The sequence below is a fragment of the Armigeres subalbatus genome, chromosome 2, assembly GCF_024139115.2.
Source record: "Armigeres subalbatus isolate Guangzhou_Male chromosome 2, GZ_Asu_2, whole genome shotgun sequence".
Taxonomy (NCBI): domain Eukaryota; kingdom Metazoa; phylum Arthropoda; class Insecta; order Diptera; family Culicidae; genus Armigeres; species Armigeres subalbatus.
The window spans coordinates 20415374-20438827 of NC_085140.1; the positions used below are offsets into that span (position 1 = coordinate 20415374).

Below are 23454 nucleotides of genomic sequence, written 5' to 3' on the forward strand. Positions count from 1 at the left end.
TAGGAACTTGTACGTTTCGCCTTCAATCATGTTTCGAATCTCCTCCTGTTCGTTGACGCGGAAACTGTCGGCATCCACCAGGTGACCCCGATGTAGATGTATGGATCGACATTTATCGATACCAAACTCTATCCGGATGTCGTTGCTGAATACCGTTACAAGCCGCAGAAATTGGTGCAGCTTCTCCACAGATTCCGCAAACAGCTTCAAGTCGTCCATAAAGAAGGTGTGGGTAATGTTTGTACTCCTTTCCCCACTCTTCAAATGATAGCCATAGTTGTGTTGGTTGAGTGCTCTGCTAAGAGGGTTCATGGCAAGGCAAAACCATAGAGGACTAAAGGTATCGCCTTGAAATACGCCCCTCCTGATGCTGAGAGTCCTGGACCGTAAAACCTTTTCTCCATCGGTAATGTGTAGGGATGTGCTCCACATCCCCATAGCGTACTGCATTAGCCTGATGACGTTACCGTCTATCTTATATAACCGCAGTACCTTAAGAAGGTACGAATGAGGTGCTGAGTCGTATGCCTTTTTATAGTCGATATACGCCCTGCTCAGGTTTCTTTGCTTGTGGGTGGCCTGCCCAACAACGACTGCATCGATGATGACCTGATCCTTGCAGCCTCGTGTGTGACGTCGACAACCTTTTTGTTCCTCGGTCATCAGGTTGTTGACGTCGCAATGGTTCTGCACATTCCTCGCTACTACTGATGACAGCACTTTGTACAGATTCGAAAGGCACGTTATTGGTCTGTACTTGGCTGGGTTCAAAGTGTTCCGATCTTTCGACAGAAGAAGAGAAGTGACGCTACTACTGATAAATTCCGGTAGCTGCCCGGGGTTACCTAGTACCGTGTTAAAGCAATCCGCTATCCTTACGTGAACCATTGTGAGTTTCTTATACCAGAAATTATGCACAAAATCGGGTCCTGGTGCAGCCCAATTCATGGTATACCGGGTAGCCTCACGTATGTCTTGGGCGCTCACGTTGATAGCGGTCATGTCTCCAATTACACCACAATCACAATATCGCTCTTTATCTGTCATCCACACCCCATCGCCGTTGTGTATGACGGGGTTCTCCCATAGATTGGACCAAAACTGCGTAACTTCTCCAATCTCCGGAAGACCTTCGCCAAAGTCAGCTTCGTCGTTTCGGATGTGGTTGTAGAACTCCCTTTCGTTGATGTTGAACATCTGATTTTGCTCCTTCCTCATCGAACATTCTCCAGACGTCGCATCCACGCGGGTTTTCGTGCTTTGGGGCGTGCGCGTCCATCACTCTCACCTTGTGGGCGCGTTCGCAATCCCAACGTTCTTACAACAGCCACTACAGCCGAATACACGATAAATTGCAGCTCCTCAAGGTTCTCCACGGTTTCCAAGTACTGTGGCAAAATATCCTGGTTAAGGATGCTTACTGTACTCGTCAACCGATATGAGTACTGCAACTTGGGTATCCGGTGTCGGGACATGGGGTCTGTCCCACGGAACTGTATAACTGCTGTGCCCATATGATTAGCTAGTTCGTCCTTCAATTGCTGTCGTTGCAATTCCACTGTTGGTCCTGGAGCGGCGGGTGCAATCGAATCGCGACGGTTACTTGCGATTGATGCATCCAACCCAACAGAAGTCCTTCTCGACGTATCGCTCGATCTTGCCTCCTCCTTCTCTCCTAATTCCCTCTGCACTTCCCGCTTGTGGTACTCTACGTCTTCAGGGGTAAGCATATTATGCGACATAATAGCTCTCTGGCGTGTGTACAACTTGTTCTGGTTAAGCTGGAGTGCAAACGGAGGGAATTTCTCAATGAACATCTCCAGCATCGTGCCGGTCTGCCGGACATATCCGTTTCTATCATGGTGCAAACTCAGTAGCAACGGATTACGTCTTGATTAATCTTTCTTGTCCACATGATCCGCTGCCGTCGGCGGCCTGCTAACGTGAGTGATTGACGTCGATCAACCACAGAAACATCAGCAGGTGCAGCATTGCCTTGGTGATTTCTTCTGCTCCGTTTCTGTTTTGCCTTGTCGGCACGGGCTGAGCCCGATGACTAGGGGGTCGCTGTTGCGCCTCTCCTTCCTCTAGCTGCTGGCCGCTCGCTCTGTCCCCCGTTCCAGGACCAGCTCCAGTAGGGGCTCCCTCCTCGGGCAATCGCATGGGTGGTATTCTTCTTGAGCGTAACTCCATATCTGGGTGTGCTTTCATTCCCGGAAGCTACGGGTTCTGTAAAGTTATTTAATTCTTTACAGTGCTTTACAGCCGCCAGACATTCTAAATACTCACGCTCCTCTAATGTGAACGTGTACTATATTGCGAGTATAGGATTGCGAGTGATTTGACTATGCGTTCAATTTGGGGAATCTCGAGCTCGTTCAGTAGCCGCTAGGTTGCGAAGGTCGACTGAGGTTCTTCGTAGCTTAATTGGTTAATAGCACCAGTCCAGCGTACTATAGGGTCACGGGTTCGCATCGAAAATATCTTTCCAGGTGTCTTAGGGCTGTCCATATACCACGTAGACTATTTTTGGGGAGGCGGGTATGTGGACTGTCCACGATTCACACAAATTTTTGAAAATTTATATAAAGAATTGTCCACGCTGGGAAAGGGGGGTATCCGCAACTGACCAAAACCTGTCCATGTGGTATATGGACAGCCCCTTACAAAATCTGAGTAACACTGCATATCGAAGGAAGGTAAATTGAGCATAAGAACGTTTTACGAAGATTGATTCGCTGTTGATGGTGTGTATTGTATATGCTATAATGATGAAAGCATAACACCGGGAGTAATGAAATTTAAAAATTAAATAAAGGCGTCCTAAAAAGGGTATACCCTGTTAGTATAAGTACGTTAGGTATAAAGACGTTAGGCATAAGGACGTTAGGCATAATGTACGTTAGGCATAACGGACGTTAGGCATAATGTATGTTAGGCATAATGGACGTTAGGCATAAAATGACCGAAAGAACAGCTTATGACATAAAGAAGGTAGAATTATGCCAAACGTCCATTACGCCTAACGTACATTATGCCTAGCGTCCGTTATGCCTAACGTCCATTATGCCTATCGTACTTATGCCTAACGTACTTATGCCTAACGTCGCGGACCCCTAAAAAGGTATGAAAATTAAACTTTAACGAATTAAAATTCAAGACTTAAAATATATACTTTGAATTTTGGTATTTATAAAATTCTAAATAATTAGGTTGGAGTTTCTAATTTCGAGGTATTTAAATTTTCAAATTTTAAGAATTTTGGATTTTTAATTTTTATATTTTTGTAATTATAAATTTTAGATTTTATTTTTTTAATTTAAATATCCAGTGGTGAGCCAGCCTGCTGCAAGTCTCTTAAATAAAGACATAAATATTATTTTAAAATTTATGGTTATTAAATAATTAAAGATTTTTAACCTTTGGAATTTTGGATTTATAAATTTATTAGAGATATGGATTTTTTAAATTTTCTAGATTTAAAAAAAAAATAGATTTTTGAAATTTTAAATTTTTTGATTTAAAAATGCTTAGATTTTTAAATTCTTGGATTTATGAACACATTTATTTTTTTATTTTTAGAAATTTTGAATTTCAAATTTTAAAAATTTCAAGAGTTTCAAATTTTTCGATCTCTAGATTTTTATTAGATTTTTAGATTTTTAGATTTTTAGATTTTTAGATTTTTAGATTTTAGGATTTTTAGATTTTTAGGTTTTTAGATTTTTAGATTTTAGATTTTTAGATTTTTAGATTTTCAGATTTTTAGATTTTTAGATTTTTAGATTTTTAGATTTTTAGATTTTTAGATTTTTAGATTTTTAGATTTTTAGATTTTTAGATTTTTAGATTTTTAGATTTTTAGATTTTTAGATTTTTAGATTTTTAGATTTTTAGATTTTTAAATTTTTAGATTTTTAGATTTTCAGATTTTTGGATTTTTAGATTTTCAGATTTTTAGATTTTTAGATTTTTAGATTTTTAAATTTTTAGATTTTTAGATTTTTAGATTTTTAGATTTTTAGATTTTTAGATTTTTAGATTTTTAGATTTCTAGATTTTTAGATTTTTAGATTTTTAGATTTTTAGATTTTTAGATTTTTAGATTTTAAGAATTTTAGATTTTAAGATTTTTAGATTTTTAGATTTTTCAATTTTTAGATTATTAGATTTTTAGATTTTTAAATTTTTAGATTTTTAGATTTTTAGATTGTTGGATTTTTAGATTTTCAGATTTTTAGATTATTAGATTTTTAGATTTTTAAATTTTTAGATTTTTAGATTTTTAGATTTTTAGATTTTAAGATTTATAGATTTGTAAATTTTTAGATTTTTAGATTTTTAAATTTTTAGATTTTTCAATTTTTAAATTTTTAGATTTTTAGGTCTTTAGATTTTTAGATTTTTAGATTTTTAGATTTTTAGATTTTTAGATTTTTAGATTTTTAGATTTTTAGATTTTTAGATTTTTAGATTTTTAGATTTTCAGATTTAAAGACTTTAGATTTTTAGATTTTTCAATTTCTAGATTTTTAGATTTTTCAATTTTTAAATTTTTAGATTTTCAGGTCTTTAGATTTTTAGATTTTTAGATTTTTAGATTTTTAGATTTTTAGATTTTAAGATTTTTAGATTTTTAGATTTTTGAATTTTTAGATTTTTAGATTTTCAGATTTTAGGATTTTAGGATTTTAAGATTTTAAGATTTTTGAATATTTAGATTTTTAGATTTTTAGATTTTTAGATTTTTAGATTTTTAGATTTTTAAATTTTTAGATTTTTAGATTTTTAGATTTTTAGATTTTTAGATTTTTAGATTTTTAGATTTTTAGATTTTTAGATTTTCAGGTTTTTAGATTTTTAGATTTTTAGATTTTTAGATTTTTAGGTCTTTAGATTTTTAGATTTTTAGATTTTTAGATTTTTAGATTTTTAGATTTTTAGATTTTTAGATTTTTAGATTTTTAGATTTTTAGACTTTAGATTTTTAGACTTTAGATTATTAGATTTTCAGATTTCTAGATTTTAAGATTTTTAGATTTTTAGATTATTAAATTTTTAGATTTTAAGATTTTTAGATTTTTAGATTTTTTTGATTTTTAGATTTTTAGATTTGATTTTTATATTTTTATATTTTTAGATTATTAAATTTTTGGATTTTTAGATTTTTAGAATTTTAGATTTTTTGATTTTTAGATTTTTAGATTTTTTGATTTTTAGATTTTTAGATTTTTAGATTTTTAGATTTTTAGATTTTTAGATTTTTAGATTTTTAGATTTTTACATTTTTACATTTTTACATTTTTACATTTTTACATTTTTACATTTTTACATTTTTACATTTTTACATTTTTACATTTTTACATTTTTACATTTTTACATTTTTACATTTTTACATTTTTAGATTTTTAGATTTTTAGGTCTTAGATTTTTTGTTTTCAAAGTTTGAGATTTTCAGATTCTTGGACCTTTAAAATTTCAAATTTGAAAATTATGATTTGGATTTTTTTTAATTTTTAGTTTTGGAACTCCTGGAAAAATTTCCGAAAGAACTCCTAGTGCAATTTCCGACGGTCCTCCTAGAGGAATATCTGGAGGCACACCTGAAGAAGTTTGTTTTGTCGAAAGCAGTTCCGAAGTCCTGAAGTACTTTCCGAAGAAACTTCTGGAAGTATTTTCCGGAAGAACTCCTAAAGTAATTGAACTTCTGGCGCTTTTTCTATAGGATCTTTTAGAGGAATTCTTGGATGAATTACCGAAAGGACTTTTGGAGAAATTTTCGAAAGATCGCTTGGAAGAATTTCGGAAAACTAATTCCTTCTCAAATTCTTCCAGGGTTTCCTCTGGAAATCCCTTTTGGAGCTCTTCCGAAAATCCCTCCAGAAGTTTCTTAGGAGAGTTCTTCATGAATTCACCATCAAGTTTTTTTTTTCCAAAAACACCTTCAAAAATCCCACGCACATTTCTCTATGAATTCATGCAGAAGATTCCCTGAAATTTCTTCAAGAGTTCCTCCAGAAATTTCTCAAGAAGTTTCTTCAGAAAATCATAAATTCTTCAGGATTTTTCCTCGAGAGTTCCCACGAAAGGTCCACCTTGAGTTCCTCCAGATGTTCCTCTCGAAATTCCTCCTGGAGATACTGCTTCGGGAATTTCTGCAAGAAAATTACTCCAATAACTTTTCAAAGCTACCCAAAGAAGCTCTTTGAGGAATTTTCGGAAGAACTCCTGGAGGAATTTCTGGAGAAATTTCAGGAGAAACTTATGGCGGACTTTCTTGCGGGAATTTCAGGAAGAATTCCTGAATAATAATACGAAGGAATTGAAAGAATTCACGAAGGAACTCCTGGTATAATTACCGAAGGAACTATTAGAGGAATTTCAGGAACAACATCCAATGAAACTTCTGGAAGAATTTCCGGAAGAACTTTTTAAAGGAGTTTTCGAAGAAAAAAAACTTCTGGAAGAATTTGTGAAACAAAAATGAAACAAAAAAATCGGAATTATTTCTGGAGGAATTTCGGGCGGAATTTCTGGAGCTCCTGGCAGACTCTCCGTATGAACTATTATAGGAATTTCCGGATAAACTCCTGGGTGAACTCCGTAGGAACTTCTTGAGGAATTTTCGAGAGAACTTCTGGAGAAATTTCGAGATTATTCTTATTTATTCAGACTAAGGCCGAAGTGGCCTGTGCGGTATATAAGAGTATTCTCCATTCGGCTCGGTCCATGGCTACACGTCGCCAACCACGCAGTCTACGGAGGGTCCGCAAGTCATCTTCCATCTGATCGATCCACCTTGCCCGCTGCGCACCTCGCCTTCTTGTGCCCGTCGGATCGTTGTCGACAACCATTTTCACCGGGTTATTGTCCGACATTCTGGCTACGTGCCCGGCCCACCGCAGTCGTCCGATTTTCGCGGTGTGAACGATGGATGGTTCTCCCAACAGCTGATGCAACACGTGGTTCATTCGCCTCCTCCACGTACCGTCCGCCATCTGCACCCCACCATAGATGTTACGCAGCACTTTCCTTTCAAAAACTCCGAGTGCGCGTTGGTCCTCCACGAGCATCGTCCAGGTCTCGTGTCCGTAGAGGACTACCGGTCTAATGAGCGTTTTGTAGATTGTCAGTTTGGTACGGCAGCGAACTCTATTCGATCGGAGCGTCTTGCAGAGTCCAAAATATGTACGATTTCCAGCCACTATGCGCCTCCGAATTTCTCTGCTGGTATCATTTTCAGCAGTCACCAGTGAGCCCAAGTACACAAATTCTTCTACCACCTCGATTTCGTCACCACCGATGCAAACTCGCGGTGGGGGGCTCACATTATCTTCTCTTGAACCTCTTCCTATCATGTATTTCGTCTTCGACGTGTTGATGACTAGTCAGATCCGCTTGGCTTCCCTCTTCAGTCTGATGTAGGCTTCCTCCATCTTCTCAAAGTTACGTGCCATAATATCTATGTCGTCGGCGAAGCCAAATAGCTGGACGGACTTATTGAAAATTGTACCACTCGTGTTAATCCCTGCTCTTCGTATTACCCCTTCCAAATCGATGCTGAATAGCAGACACGAAAGACCACCACATTGCCGTAACCCTCTGCGCGTTTCGAAGGGACTCGAGAATGCCCCTGAAACTCGAACTACGCACATCACCCGATCCATCGTTGCTTTGATCAACCGTGTCAGTTTATCCGGAAATCCGTGTTCGTGCATTAGCTGCCATAGCCGCCGTGCCTTAGCTGTCCCGATCGATTGTATCATATGCGGCTTTGAAGTCGATGAATAGATGATGTGTGGGCACGTTGTATTCGCGGCATTTCTGCAGTACTTGGCGAATGGCGAACACCTGGTCCGTGGTGGAGCGTTCGCCCATAAAACCCGCCTGGTAGTACCTCACGAACTGCCTTGCAATTGGTGCTAGTCGACGGCATACAATTTGGGAGAGTACTTTGTAGGCGGCGTTCAGCAATGTGATTGCGCGGTAGTTGCTACAATCAAGCTTATCGCCCTAGATGAGACCTTCCATCCACTCCTGCGGCAAAACTTTCTCCTCCCAAATCTTGGTAATGACCCAATTTCGAGATAAATTTCTGGAAAAACTAGTGGTGGACTTTCCGCAGAAACTGTTGAAGGAATTTCTGGAAGAATTGGAGAATGAACTTCCTAAGGAACTCCTCGAGGAATTTCTGGTAGAACTTCTGGAGGAATTTACGAAGAAGTACATCCAAAGCAATTTTTGTAATAATTTCTAGAGGAATTCTTGAGAAAACTCTTGGCAGTCTTTCGTAGCAACTCTTGGAGGAATTTCCGGAAAAACTCCTAAATCAATACCTGGAGGAACTGCTGGGGGATTAACCGTAGGGTTTTAATGAGGCATTTCCGGAAGAAATGCTTGCTGAATTTCCGTAGGGCCTCCCTGAGAAATTTCCGGAGGATATATTGACGGATTTTCCAAAGGAATTTTCAAAGGAACTTCCGAAGGAGATTCTCGAAGAAGTCCTGCGAGAATTTCACAAACAACTTCTAGAGTTACTATAACTGAAACTTGATTATGCATATGTACAACATGTGATAGATTTAGTTTAACCGCCCCTTCGGTGGGGTTTGATCCCACGACCCCAGTTCGCATGACAGGTGCTTTCCCTACTAAGCTACGAAGGACCTCCGTCGTCCTCCGCAGCTTAGCGGGTACTGATGAAACCAAATTCCCAGCACCAGGTACCAGCCGATCTCTCGCAATACATTTTCAGAACTAACTCTCTCAAATGTATTTTTGTACACATGTCAACCAAGTAGGATGACGGAGGTCCTTCGTAGCTTAGTAGGGAAAGCACCTGTCATGCGAACTGGGGTCGTGGGATCAAACCCCACCGAAGGGGCGGTTACCCTCCAATACCTTTTCCGAACTAAATCTATCACATGTTGTACATATGCATAATCAAGTTTCAGACATAGGATTTCGGGATAAATTTGTAGAAGAACTTCAGGCTTTCCGCAGAAAGAGGAATTGGAATTCTTGGAAGAACTCCTGGATGTACTCATGACGGATATCCTACAACATTGTAACTCCTACATGGGTTAATTAAACCAGTGGAAAAATCCTAACTGCCAGAGGCAATTGAAATGTATTAATGATAACTAAAAATGTATCATAGCAAATAGGGATGATAGTGTTAAGAAAACACGGAACACCTAGTCTAAGAGATGAATGCATGTATTAGATAATTATCAAATAAAATGAGTTGGAGAAAAAAAGAAAAAATGTGGTTACAATATGTATGGAGAATAATATTAAAATTCACAAGCGACGAACGCACAATTCGAAATTAGTAAACTGTTCAACAAGAATACATTTTTCGTCATTTTTCTATACCCTTGCGTATCCCAACTTTCCGAGCCGTGATCTTGTGTATATCGTTTATCTGTGGTTGAAAAAGATGATTGATCGAAATCCAAAAGGACCCATCCAAACAAAAAAATCCAAATAACGGTCCTTTTGGTCCCATAAAAATCTCACAAATCTAAACGACCAAATAAAATCCAACGACCCGTAATCGGAATGAAACAATAATGACACCGCAAATATGAGTCCCCCCCATTTATTGGATTGGACTCAGTCGTTCGTCTGTGGTCGATTTGAAATGCTCTCTAGGGGGAAAGCGCCCGGCTTCTTACCACCGTCGCGTCGTCGACGGTCAGGGCAACAAGTGTTGCGTCCTAACACCGGGGAATGGTTAAGATACTTACAAACATATTTTCCAAGGAACGCTTAGCTAGCCAGCAGTTGAGAAACACCGGTATGAACAGGTTCCTGAATGGAGGCCATAAAATCTGTTCGTTGTTGGTCCATTATGCCACCCAATGGGCCGATGGAAAATACATATGGGAAAAAAGAGAGAGAAAGAGACAGAAACAAACACAGTTCATTAATTCGCAATTCATAATTGAGCAATCAGCAGTCAGTCAATAGAAGTGATGTCGAGAATATTAAGGAGTGAAACATATACGCTCTACAATAAAATGGGAGTTATAGATATAAAGAAATGAAGATCCTGAAAATTCGGTATTGTTAAAAGTATTTTAAATGCAAAACGTAGAGAATTCAAAAATATGAATGAATGCATTCATTTGCCTTAATAGGTAGACAATATTCACTTTATAATGGGGCGTTCAATCCTCTGAAATAAGGGGCAGAAGCTAGCGAAATGTGTCGTCATCGTCTGTGAGAGTCATTGTTTTCGTCTAAGCGAGGAGTACGACAAGAACGATGATGATGGTGGCGGCGATGGTCCAGAACGAAGAGCCAAATCTTGAGTTTGGGGATTTTATGGCGCAAAGTCATGCTTGCCGGTTTTTGCCGATTTGGTTGGGTACGGTTGGCAAAGGATCACCAGGGGGTTTATTTGGGGAAGATATTTCCGATTTCACTCGCTTCTGCGGTTGTGGAACGGAGCGTCACTTTGTTTGTCCATGAATATAAACATTTTATTCGGAGACAAACGATGTCGTTCGGGTTTTTTTGGCGTCGCTGTCATTGTCGTTGCAGTTTGAAGAAGGATTCAGGGACTGGAATATCAACAGGGTCGGGATAAAGCGTATTGTGGGAAAACGTAACTGGAGTGTGAGAAGCATAAATGGGTGGGTTGAATTGAATGCATGGCTTATAGCTAAGAAAGGATGCTTACCGTGATTGTAAATGGTATCGTTGTAACAAGTTCCAAAATAAAATGAAATGATAAAATTTGCTGCCATATATTGCCCTGAAATGGAGAGAAAACATATAATAGATATTTGCTTTTTTGCAATGGGTGTTATGCATAAGAAGAAAAAGATTGAATGGCTGGGATATTTTCGTGTCATGTGATAAGTTTCAAAATATTCATATAGATTCTCTTCTAATACAGGCAAATTGGTTGTCTGATTCCATTAACATAATGAATAGTTTAATATTGGAATAGTTTTTACAGACAGAGTTATTTTAGTTGAAACAAATTAATTTGAAAAAAAAATCTGAAGGGTTATGTACAAGACACGACCGCCCAACGTAAACTACGTAGAACAGTTTGGTGCATGTACACAGGATTTTGTTTTTACACGATTTTTTTCGCTCGTATTTTTGATCTTGTGACTTCAATTTGCCACCAAACTCTTCGCAACATGTTTCAAAAAATCCAGAATAAATCAAAGAAAAATCACATGATAATTAATATATGTTAAACATTTAGGATGAGTGGAAAATTGAGAAAATGTAAATCGCGTAAAAACAAAATCCAGTGTAGTCATATTTTAAGATAATTCATTGGATTACTTATGTCACTGGTTTAGAACAAAATTACCATAACTTAAAATATAAAAAATTGTTGGATACCGTAGTCAGGGGTAACGTCCGAGCCCTCACCGACAGTTTGGAGGTCGGATAACAGAATCGTTCAAAAAGGTCACTTATATTTCAGTTTTATTGTTCTCAGATACATTAAATCTATTCTTCAAGCATTTTATGTAGTTGAAACAATGACCCATTCTCACCCCCATTTGACCCGTTGTCTCATCGACGACGGTACGATAACTTAAAATTTTAACTTTAAAACCCCAAGTGGTAAAAATGCTTTTCGCAATTCCAACTGTTGCATTCGACTTAGAGTAAAATTAGTAGAGATTCAGTTTCATTCCAAATTTTCGACCACTATTCTAGTTTATTTGTAGTCATATATAGGTGGAAATAGTGGAGTATGACTATTAAATAATACTATTCTGAAATAAAAATAACTCACTAGCGTTACATGGTTATGATATCACAAGCAGCATACGTTGAGCCAATCTTGTTGCAATAACCATATTGTGAGAGAATTCGGGCATATATAAGTTACTGTGATCGATGTGCAATATGTTTGTAGCTGGGGGTGTATTTTACGATTTTACGACAGATGTGAGACGACACGCATCGGCCCTGAACCTTGCAAAGAATCTCTGCTCTGGCTACGGACAAACAGGTGCCTCTGTCCAATGGTAGTCAGAGCATCGAGTCATCACTGGAGGAAGAATACGAGCCTTGGACCTTTGGCAGAATTTTCGCCTTCTGTTATTTGGAGTGACGAGGAATAGTTGGCAGAGAAGGGATACTTAGTCGTATTGTTGAGTCCGACAAAGAAGCGCGAGTCGATAAAACCCGGTTGCGCCAACTAGAAATCAACAAACGTTTTGACTCAAATTCCGAACATGACTCATATTCCGAACTTTAGCTTTAGTTTCAATAAAGTATGCGTTCCGAAGCTATAGCCGTATACAATAAGCCCCGCATGATTGTACCCTCAGAGTATCTGAAGTGCATTCAAACTTCCTGAATTAAAATTGAATTCTTTGATTTAATTTAATAATAAAATATAATTAACAATTTGTAGTTTATCATAAAATGGCTTACCATGCTCCTAAGTTATCTTTGAATCGAACATGTTTGTTCATTTGCATTGCGATTATCGCATTATGACATTGCATTGCCGTTGCTAACAATCCATCATCCTATCCTTGCACAAACATGCGCTTTATGTATATCGCCGACTAGTCACTGCTCTGGCCCTACTGTTTGTGGCAAACTGGTGCGAAGCACCGCACAAAAAGAAGAGCCCAAAACCAACTACACTGAACGACGGCCGAATGAGACTCACGATGCGAACGGGAAAAGAGGTGCTGCCAAAATGGTCCAATACCCTACTTTAACGTTGATAATCAAATGTTTCAATATAACTGGAAAATTGGTGGAGAGTTTCCGAGTCGATTGATATATAAATCTCAAAAATCCATCGAAAGATGAATGCGCTATTAACGTTCAAAATCTTACATGATTTCGTGACGGTCTCGGATTTGGAAATTTTCATTTGTCACCCTGTATCCGAGTCTTCCCTTAGACGTAGTTTACGTCAAAAATGAAATCAGTCTTGTCAATATTTTCTTTATATAGGGATAAAGACGGCTTTGGCAGGTTTTGTTCTATTATTGGCAGGGGGGTTTTTGTCGACCAAATTTTATGAAATTTGACCACAACATTTGATATGCAAAGAATGTTTAGGCCAAATTTGAGCATAATCAGTCCCCCTAGTATGATTCTTTGATCTGAACAACACTTTTTGAAAACAAAATTATTGCAAAGTGTTGCATACAAAATGACGAACATAAAGTTGAAACTGTCCAATCCATTCGTATATTACTACTCACTCATGCTCCAATTGTTGCGAACAAGCCGAGGAACAAGTTCTACCGCAATTTGTTCTTCAAATCTAGAGTGCACTGCAAGTATCAGACAAAACAATCGCACCGTCTATCTCAATAAAACACCCAATGGCATTCTTTGAATTTAATTCGCTCATCTCCCCCCAGGCGTTCGCTTGAAACTCGGTCTTAACGGAATGATTCCGAAATACAGCAGACAGACCTAAACTTAATTAACTATGAAAGCAAACCACCTCAACGTAGTCCGCCCCTCCGGCAGCTGCAATTAAAACTTCCGACTAATTTAACATGTACTGAAAACTTTTCTTACACCAAGTAAATCCAGCTCAAGGGCTCGAAACCAACTTTCACCGCCCGGCAATATATGCCACTTTCATATACAATAATTATTCAGTTTAATTCCACAAAGCATTAACAGAAGAAAGTGGGTGGAAGGGGGGGTGATACTCACCTTGTATCCCAGGTAGGCAATCAGCAGCGACTCGGTGAGCGAAATGAGCGCCAGAACCAGCTGAACGGCCCACAGCTCGGTCGAGCGGTTCACCCACAGGATGGCGTCCCAGTTGATGATGGGGTTCTCCTGGAACTCCTCCTCCGTCAGTTTGGCCGAGTCCAGGAACTCCGTCTTGTTGGCAACCTTGCACCCGTAGCTTGTGTGTTGTGGTGCGGTAGGTGGCGATCGCAAGAAGAGAAAACGGCACGAAGGGTGGATAATTAATTTAACTTCGATGAAACGGGACGATATGGAGAGATGGGGAAAAGAATCGCATAAAATATTAATTCGAACTGGGGCCAGCCGAAGTAATTTGATTACGGTCGCGTTTGGAGGCTACATTAGGCTGGAAAGAATGGCCACCGACCAGTCTATTTCCGTTACTGGGTTTTTATTTTTGGAAAACATCCCAGTTTCACTGGGGGAAGTAAGACCACGACATTAAAAATGGAAAAAAATGAAGCCTTGGATTTCCGTGTCGTTTTTCAAGGCAATGTCAATAACCTATGTCGATATTTCTTTTGAACACTTTAGAGCTGCCTAACATGCTCTATGTGTTTCTTCAAGGAAGTTAGAGCCGATGCTGTGATGTTGTATCGTTGTCGATACAGTTTATATGGGTATTAAAACGAAAACATTGGAAATTAGGTTCAAAACATTTAAAATTTTGTAAGGTCCTTCTGTTTTCAAACGAATAGCTTCTGATATGCTTTGAGCACAGTTAGAAACGAACGAAAAGTGAATCCTACCATGTTTAATCAGAAATCGATGGATACCCACGTAAATTCTCCACCCCATCATCAGTACAACTATTGCAACCGTGACTAACACTGTACCTCACTCCGACGCGAAGGTCGATTGGTGTGATAAAATATGTAAGTGGTTGAAATCCATTATACGTTCCGGTTTTTGAGGAAGACGAGGGTCACAGCACAGCAATTGAAGGCCACAGAAACCCATCAATACAGACGACGAATATCGTCGTCAGTTGATCAGACAGTATGATGCATAATTCACACCATGTTACTCGTCTGTAGCTTAGACAATTTGACAGTTCAAGGAGGTTGGTGGGGACGGGGTGTAGATACAAGTGCGGTGTTGAAATGGAGAGTGTTTTGTGGATTGAAAACTACATCAAAAACTACTCTCGCAGAATGAAATTTGTGTATCTGGATGAGACGAAAATTTAAGAATTATGTTTAGTATGCACAAGCGAATTTTTTTCATCATATACGAATTGAGGTGCAGTATTGTTAAACATAATAATAAACTGTTAATATCTACAATATGTTGACAATTCTGTTTCAATGGAAAAAAATGTATCTCAATTATAATTGATGAATGTTATTGAGGGCTCAGATGCATCAGGCTGCATTGATATGGATTGACCTCTAAAATATCTCAGAAAATTCTCAAACAAGTTTCTGTGTATTTCTATAAAAAATACACCTGATTCTTTTTTTACACGGGGGATGCGTTCCGTGTAAAAAAAGTTTTTAGCTCAAAATTTGAAAATCCGTGTAAAAAAGTTTCATGGTTTCTCGATGAGTCAAGCAAAATGGAGCAACTTTGCAAAAATGTTGTATGGGATTTTTTTACAAGGCCGTGTAAAAAAATTCGTGTAAAAACAGAATCGGGTGTAATCGTTAATTGAAATTCGTAGTATCAACCTTAGCTTCGGGATGAACCAAACCCGCATTTTGAATGTTGTTGGTTGTCGCTATCCAGCACGAGCTCTTCTGGATTCAGGTTCCGATGATCATTTCCGTCCAGAACACCTACAATTCGATTCAGGACATCGGACATCAGAGTAAAGGCATCTCGCAAGATGGAAGCTGTCTTCAGGTCGCGTTTTCGTCGTACGCTCAATCGATGGAATCCTTGTTTTACCGAATTCCATAGCGAGAAGGGTCATTTGATTGAAACCATTTGGCCAAATGGCACGCGAGGTCGAAAGTAATTCAGCCAAATTTCATTTTGTCAAATAAATTGCTTGACTAAAAATGCTGATTGGCGTAAATCGGAGACGAGCCAGCCTCGGGCTGAAAGTCTCTTTAATAAAGACACAAAAAAAAAAAATTGGCGTAAATGGTTGTTTAACTGTGTTTTGGCCGAATGGGTTATAATAAAGCCGAAAAAAAACGTTTGGCCTAATTGGTCTTATGGCCAAAAATCTCATTTTGCCGAACAGGCGAACGGATTGCAGTAAATGTTGGTCGCGGAACGCGTAATATAGCCAAAAATGTCGTTCGGTGGAATAAAAGTTAAGAAATGAGAAGAAAGAATGAGATATTTTTTCTTTTATTTACGTGAAAGGTAGAAAATAAGTCAATTCTGTGAAAAATGAGAAGCGCGAAGTAAGAAGTGAGAAATGAAAAGTGAGAAATGAGAAATGAAAAGTGAAAATGAGATTTGAGACGTCTCACTCCACAAACCTCACTCGTACTGAGAGGAGTAAAGTGAATAATGAGATGTAATGAACGAGGAGAGAAAAGTGAGGTATCTCACTCATCATTTTTCACTTTTCAATTTTCCCTCTTTATTTCCTATGAGAAGTGAGATATTCCTTTTCTCACTCCGCATTTCTTACCTTTAATTGAGAAAATTTGAGAATTGCGAAGTGAGATGTGAGAAATGTGTAATTAAAGTGAGAAACCTGAAGTGAGAAATATGGTCTAACTCCTTACTTAGTGAGAGGTCGAATGAGAAATAAGTAATTTCTGTGAGTAGTGAGAAAAGATAATTGAAAGATGAAATATAAGTAGTGAGTAAGGGACATATGGCTTTTCACGTTTTACTTCTTGCTATTAATTCCCCATTTGACTTTTCCACTTCACAATTATCAAACTGAAGTGTGAAGTGAGAAAGCAAGAAGTGGGAAGTATCTAACTTCTTATTCAGCATTTCTAAATTTTCATGGAGAAATAAGCAATAAGAAGTGAGAAATGGCATCGGCATGCTGCTTTCAAAATATGTCTCGTCGCTTATCTAAAATTTCTCACGCCAGTAGAAATTCTTAAGAGTCTGCATTATTTAAAAAATCACAGTAGAAATATTGTAGAATTCCAAAAGATTTCTGAAAAAATGCTGTGTAATTTTCGAGGAGGAGGTGATTAAATGATGGATTAAAATCGAATAATTCCGAAGAATTTCCCAAAAAAATCGGAGAAATTTCTGAATATGTAAAGAATTTTCCGAGAACAAAATTGCATAGAATTTGGAAAGGAAGCTTGATTGAGTCTCCTGCGGATGTTCTGTACATCCGGAGAATTTTTGGAAGAATTTTCATTCAGACAGTATATCCTGTCGATGTATTGAAGAAATTCGCCGAATTTCGTAGAGAATTTTCGTGGGAATTTTGCCGGAAAATCTAAAAGTGTTTCCGAAGAAGTTTCGAATCGCTTTTCGGGGAAATTTACAAGAAACGAAAACAATCCATTATGGTGCAGTATACAGATTTACGCAGAAAAATGCATTTAACGCCAAAACAAGATTTATTAGAGAAAATATTGTTCTACAGAGTTCTTCGATATAGAAAGGCCATCATTATGGTGCTATCAAAGAATAAGGTGGCCCAAAATATGTTTTTTGCGGAATGCTGACATGTAATAATCTACAAAGTTGTAGTTTTTCTGCAGCTAATTAGCTAGCTTGTTTAGAGCAATTTCACCTACTTAGATTAGGGTGTCCCTAAAAAACAGTTTTTTATCTATGTACTTCTTTTGTATTCGATTTTCTCGGAAAAGTCGTCTACGGGTGGCTTTTAGAGCAAAAGGAATGCTGCTTAAGTTTGTAAAAATGCTCAATATTCCTCGTCAATCAAAAGTTATAGTCGTTTTTCTGTCAAAAATACGTTTTATTATATTTTCCTCATATAACAACTTAGTAACAGAAATAGGATATTGACGATATTCTCATAAGAAAACACGCGTCTTGAAAAGCGCCTTCTTCAAAAGATGACATTCGTGAAAAAAATAAAAAAAATATCTACAGCATCAACACTTTTTTTATTTGTTATAATATTATCCCTATTGCAATACCTGCTTTTGTTTTTGTTCTTCATGCATGTCATCTTCCGAAGACTTTTGGGGCTTTTCAAGATGCGTGATTTACTGAGTTACCTGGAGGACCGAAATCCGTCCACCTAGTGAAATTTCAATAAAGTAAAGGGGGATTAAGGTATTTATTCTATAAATAAGTTATCTCATTCTGTCCTTATATTTGAGTAAGCTTTTCGACCATTTATCTATTGAATATACATTAAGGTGGCTCAAAAAACACTTTTTCAAATTTTTTGATGGGCCGCCCTCTTATTTGGTTCTATTTCGTCCAAATCGGTCAACGTTGGAAGTTTATATGCAAAAATGTATGCAGAAACATCGAGAAACAGTGATTTGCAAAGAGACGACACAATTTATGATCAAGAACCATGATACTCATTCAATTCTCGTAGAATTAAATACGGAATGTTATGCTGAAAACCGCGAGAAGATTAGAGTTTATTAGGCAAAGATATTAGCATTTCACTGGAGTGTTGTATGGGTGAATTTATTTCTTTTCAAAGGTAAAAGAAACGAAATTTGCTCAAACCCCACTTCAGAGAAATGCTAATAACTTCGCCGGGAAAACACTAATCGCGGTTTTCAGCATAACATTCTGTATTAAATTCTTCACGATCTGAATGAGTATCATAGTTCTTCATCGTAAATTGTGCCGTCTAACTGCAAATCACTGTTTTTGGATGTTTCTGCATACATTTTTGCATATAAACTTCCAACGAGTTTAGCACCGGCCAAACGTTGACCGATTTGGCTGAAATTTTGTCCAGAGCATCAGGGCATCAAATAGAACCGAATAAGAGGGCGGCCCATCTAGAAAATGGAGAAAGTTTTTCCATACTAATTTGAGCCACCCTAATTTACATAGAAGGGATCCCTTCTCAAGGTGCGTATTGAACTACTTAGAGCACCTCCACGGGAGTCCTCATCGCTATTCTTATTATAGCGCTCCCTTCCGAGTGCTATTTTAGGATAGCGCCCCGTCTTCCCACCGGTGGTTTCTGTTTAAGGTATAGCTACTATGTAAACATATTGAGTTCTCACCGCGCGTTGCTAAAAGTAGTCTTTTTTCATCAATGGCCCTACATTCCAACTGGATCTTGGCTAGCTGCTTAACTTAGTATTCTATTAGCATTTTCTCAGTTATTAATTGAAAACTTTTCTGTGCCCGCCATTTCATGAGTATGTATTTTGTGTCACAACTATGCCCAAGGAGCCCACTCGAAAACATCCTTGACCGAATCGGGAATAAAACTCGCCATCAAGGCAATTCTATGCTTTTGCTCGTAGGGGTAGCTGGAGATCCGTCGTAGTAATTTTTTTCACCGTTATTCCTTCTGGAATTCCTTCCTCCTGGAAGTCGAAAAAATTTCCTGAAATTCCCACCAGTTTTCCTACAGGAAACTCTTGACAAAATCCTGCAGGAATGCTTCCACAGTTTTTTTTCTCCGAAGGATTTCACAGAGAAAAAAAATGTAACAACATCCGAAAGAATCTAAACAATTCTCTTGAAAAAGTAAGGTTTCCAATTGAAACCATCAAAGATATTATTGAGCAATTCCAATAAAAAAAATCCCGACAGATTCTGGAATAAATCCTAAAACTATTCTGGGAGAACTGCTGAAGATTCTTAAAAGAACACAAAGATTTATGGGTAACTCCCGGAGAAATCTTCCAGAGATACTACATGAATTTCTAAAACAAGAAATGTTTAAATGAACGACAGAAAAGAGAAACTTGCGGGAGATTTTCTGGAGGAACTAGTTGAAGAACATACTGAATAATTACTAAAGGAACATTCTGAGGGATTCCTGGAAGACCTCCTCCTTGGAATAACCTGCAAAACAAAAACAGTAGAATTTTCTTTTGCGAAAAATCCATTAATATTTCTGGCACTAGCGGGCGCCGGTGCGCATCGCTCCTCATTATAGCTGATCAATTTGAACTACAATTACTACTTCGCGAAGTTGAACTGGGACACTAGATAAAAACAAATTTCCCTTGCTATTTAATTTCATCGAAATTGTTCAGAAAAAGAAAAACAGATTTTCTGCAATTTTTTATCAATAACAAAGTGACGTTTCACAAAATAGCAACCCTGTATGGAAATTAAGCAACCCAATATGGGGCGCTAAATTTGGAAACCCACGGCTAATTTTGACTTTCGTTCTTATTTTACATTCCCGTTTAGATGCCTCCGGTGTAAAAGTGGGTCCCTATAAAGGGCCCGGAAATAGCGATAGGGCCCCAGATGGGGACTCCCGTGGAGGTGCTCTTACAGTGATTATTCAGTCAATCGGTCCGCTTTAGTTTGAATATTTAGTCAAGAAATAGCTGTACGGATTTTGATCTTTTGATTCGAAATCCGTTCACGGTGGACGGACTTTGATTCAGATGGTGTTAGTTTTGTTCATAATTTTATCAAGTTTTTCGTAGTTTTCAATGCGTGAAGGGGTCTTTCAATAATGATGTCACAGGTTTAAGGGTGGGGAGGGGGTCTGAAACTTTGTGACAGCGGGGGAGGGGAAGACTAGAATCAGCAAAAAGTAGTGATCGCCTCAAAAGTGGATCACTTCGAAAATAGAGGCCCTTATGAACCTATAACAACGAGCAACTTTTTTTTGCATTGGTTTCAAATTTTCTAGAGAAATTAACATATGCCAAAGTGTTCAAGAGTACAGATTTCGATGCCTCACGGTATATCAATTTATTTGGAAAAATATGACATTAGTAAAATTAATAAAATTTTAGATTTAAAAATTTTAATGCTATAATGTAGAATATGAGTTCCCCTATCAAAGAATATTTGTTTTTGTTTGCTGCAATCGAAGATACCGTGGGGCATCGTAAACCGTACACTTGAACACTTCAGTATATGTAAAAGTCTCCAGAGTCTCGACGTTAGTACAGGGTCACAAGGGCCTCTATTTTCGTAGTGTTCCATTTTACGCATACTCCATTGCACAGTGACGTCACGCACGACTTTTGACAGGTACTGGTCCTGTTGTTTACAGACGACTTTGTATTAATTTTGAGATACTTCTATCATTCTTTGGATTTTCTGATCGATAATTAACTAAACTTATCGGTAATTACCAATATTTGATTGCGGAATGTACGGAACGTCTACAACATTGTGAAATATGCAGTTTTAATTTGGATAAAAAAAAGTCCGAAACGTAAACAACAGGACTAGTACCTGTCAAAATAGTGAGGTTAGGTTTGCTGCGCGCAATGACCAGTTGAGAGTCTTGAAAAACATGTTAGAATAATGAACAAAGTCAACAAGTCTTAAATGAAATCCGTCCACCATAGACGGATTTCGAATCAAAGGATCAAAATTCATACAGCTTATTTTTGACTAAATATTTAAATTACAGCCAATCAATTGACTCTACTACCACTATAAATAGTTCAATATACACCTTGAGAAGCGATCCCTACGATTTATTTCCCACATCTGTATCCTGGACTACAGTGCAATCCTGAGAAAATTATACCAAAGAATTTTCCCAAAGAACTGCGACGAATTGGCCGGAGAAATTTCAAAAGATTAGCGGTGGATGCCGAAGAAATCTTGAAGATCTTGCCGAGGAACTTAATCTATTTTAAGTAATAAATTGCAAATATTTTAACGAACACCCAACCGGCGGTTGTTAGATTTTCTAACAATTATGTATAAGAATCTACCAACACCTGTATAGGAATTGGGCATATGCGAAATTGTTAGATTCTTATACAAAAAATGTAAGAAGCTTAAAATATTGTTAGATTCTTATACAATACTAGTTGACCCGGCAGACGTTGTCCTGCACAGTAGGCGAGAAAGTGCGTTCCGAACTGCCCATGCAAAATTCGCATAGGAAACACAATTTTAGTTATTCACGATTTGCTCAACTTTACTCGTAATTTTCGCATTAGAAAATATGATATAAACCCGTCGGAAACTATAACGAATGTTTCTGTTGAAGAAATGAAAAAAATCCATCCAGCCGTTTTTGAGTTATGCGGATACGAACACAGACCATTTCATTTATATATATATATATATATATATATATATATATAAGATATATAGATTTGTATAAGAATCTAGCAATTTCGCATATGCCCAGTTCTTATACAGGTTTTGGTAGATTCTTATACAGAATTGTTAGAAAATCTAACAACCGCCGGTTGGGTGAAGTAACTTTCAAAGGACATCCCGAGGGAATTTCTAAGCACTTCACGAGAGTATCCCAAATAATTTTAAAGATGATTTTTAGCGCGAATTTCAAAGAAAATGCCAAGGAAACCTTTTTCAATTGTCAGCAAACTCCATAAAAAGAAATTCTGGAAAAATCTTATAAGATTTCCCGTCAATCAAATGTAATAACGCCGACAACGCCGTCTCCGCCGAGTAAAATCACGACAAACTCCGATGCTTTCCGATCGGCGCACACCTTTAATGAGAAAAGAGAAGTAAGAAACGAGAAGTAGCAATTAAAAAAAAGACAGGAACACCGTCTTCGACCATAGGTCGTACAGGCTGAACACCTTACACCTATCGTGAGACAACGGACAGGACACATAATACCCAGTGGACCAGTGAGAGTTTTTCGATCACGAAAAGTTTCCTACTTACCGGGCGGGGCGGGAATCGAACCCACACTCCATAGCACAAGCGTCTAGACGATTGATGTCGCTAACCGCAAGGCCATTTGATACCCGGGTAATTTTTCATGATTCTCGTAGTTTTTTTAGACTTAAACTTAGACCTCCATATTGCCCGGAATTTTTTTTTGAAATTTAATAAGGAGATTCTAAGCAAGTATTTTCGATGCTTTCCCAAAAATGACTTCAAAATTTCCTTGGAAAATTATTTGGAAATTTCCAAGTTTTCTTGGGAAATTCTTTGGTAATTTCCCAGAAAAAATCTCTCGTAATTTCTTCGAAATTTTTTTTCGGGTTTTCATATGAGTGTCTACGGAATTTTCTTGAAATTGTTTCCAAGAAAAACTTTTAGGAATTTCCTCGAAAGATTTTTCGGGGTTTTCTCGGAAAAGTTTTTGGAATTTGGCACACCGATGAAATAATTTTGGCAGCAGTAAGACGTTTCATTTTTTTATTACTTATTTCTCACTTTTATCACCTTATTTCATAATTGGGTCCTAAAGCCCTACCTCGTTTATGGTTGCAAACGATAGTGCATCGGTCAAGAATACTTGAACCGATGTTAAAAAAATCTGGTAAAAGTCTAAATCAGTAAAAATAGTATTTTTATGATTAATACATTTTGAGGCAAATATTGGCCTGTGCAACATTTCAGAACAAATCAACCATCCGCCCATACATATATTAACTGTCAAAGGTTGAGTCAAGTGCCCTGCGGTGTTTTGCTAGTGCGTTTGAATCCTTACGTCAAACAAGACCGAAAATGTCGAGGAAGCATTGTTCCTTTCAATTTTTGAGCCAAAAGAAAAACTGACGCGTTCAGGATGATTAACTTCACCGTTCCCTAAAATAAAATCGAATATCGGTTCTTCATTTTAGGACTCAATTGTTACTCCTCATTTTTCTTTACTTATTTCCTGCATCGCACTTCTTAACTATCATAAATATCACTTTTTTCACCTTCACTAATGTTCAACTAAACAACATTTTACCCGTAACTTTATTTCGGCAAACGACGAGT

At 37.6% G+C, this 23454-nt stretch overlaps 1 protein-coding gene across 1 annotated transcript in view; it reads right to left on the minus strand.

The window, feature by feature from the left end:
* The window catches only part of LOC134218133 (potassium channel subfamily T member 2), a 651711-nt gene that overhangs the window by 189159 nt on the left and 439098 nt on the right, over positions 1-23454 (minus strand). Inside the window, exons 4-6 of the mRNA XM_062697009.1 lie at positions 13681-13879; positions 10691-10765; positions 9753-9836 (exon numbers count right to left, since the gene is read on the minus strand). Coding sequence (XP_062552993.1) covers positions 9753-9836; positions 10691-10765; positions 13681-13879 — 358 coding nt within the window. The remainder of the gene's footprint in view (positions 1-9752; positions 9837-10690; positions 10766-13680; positions 13880-23454) is intronic.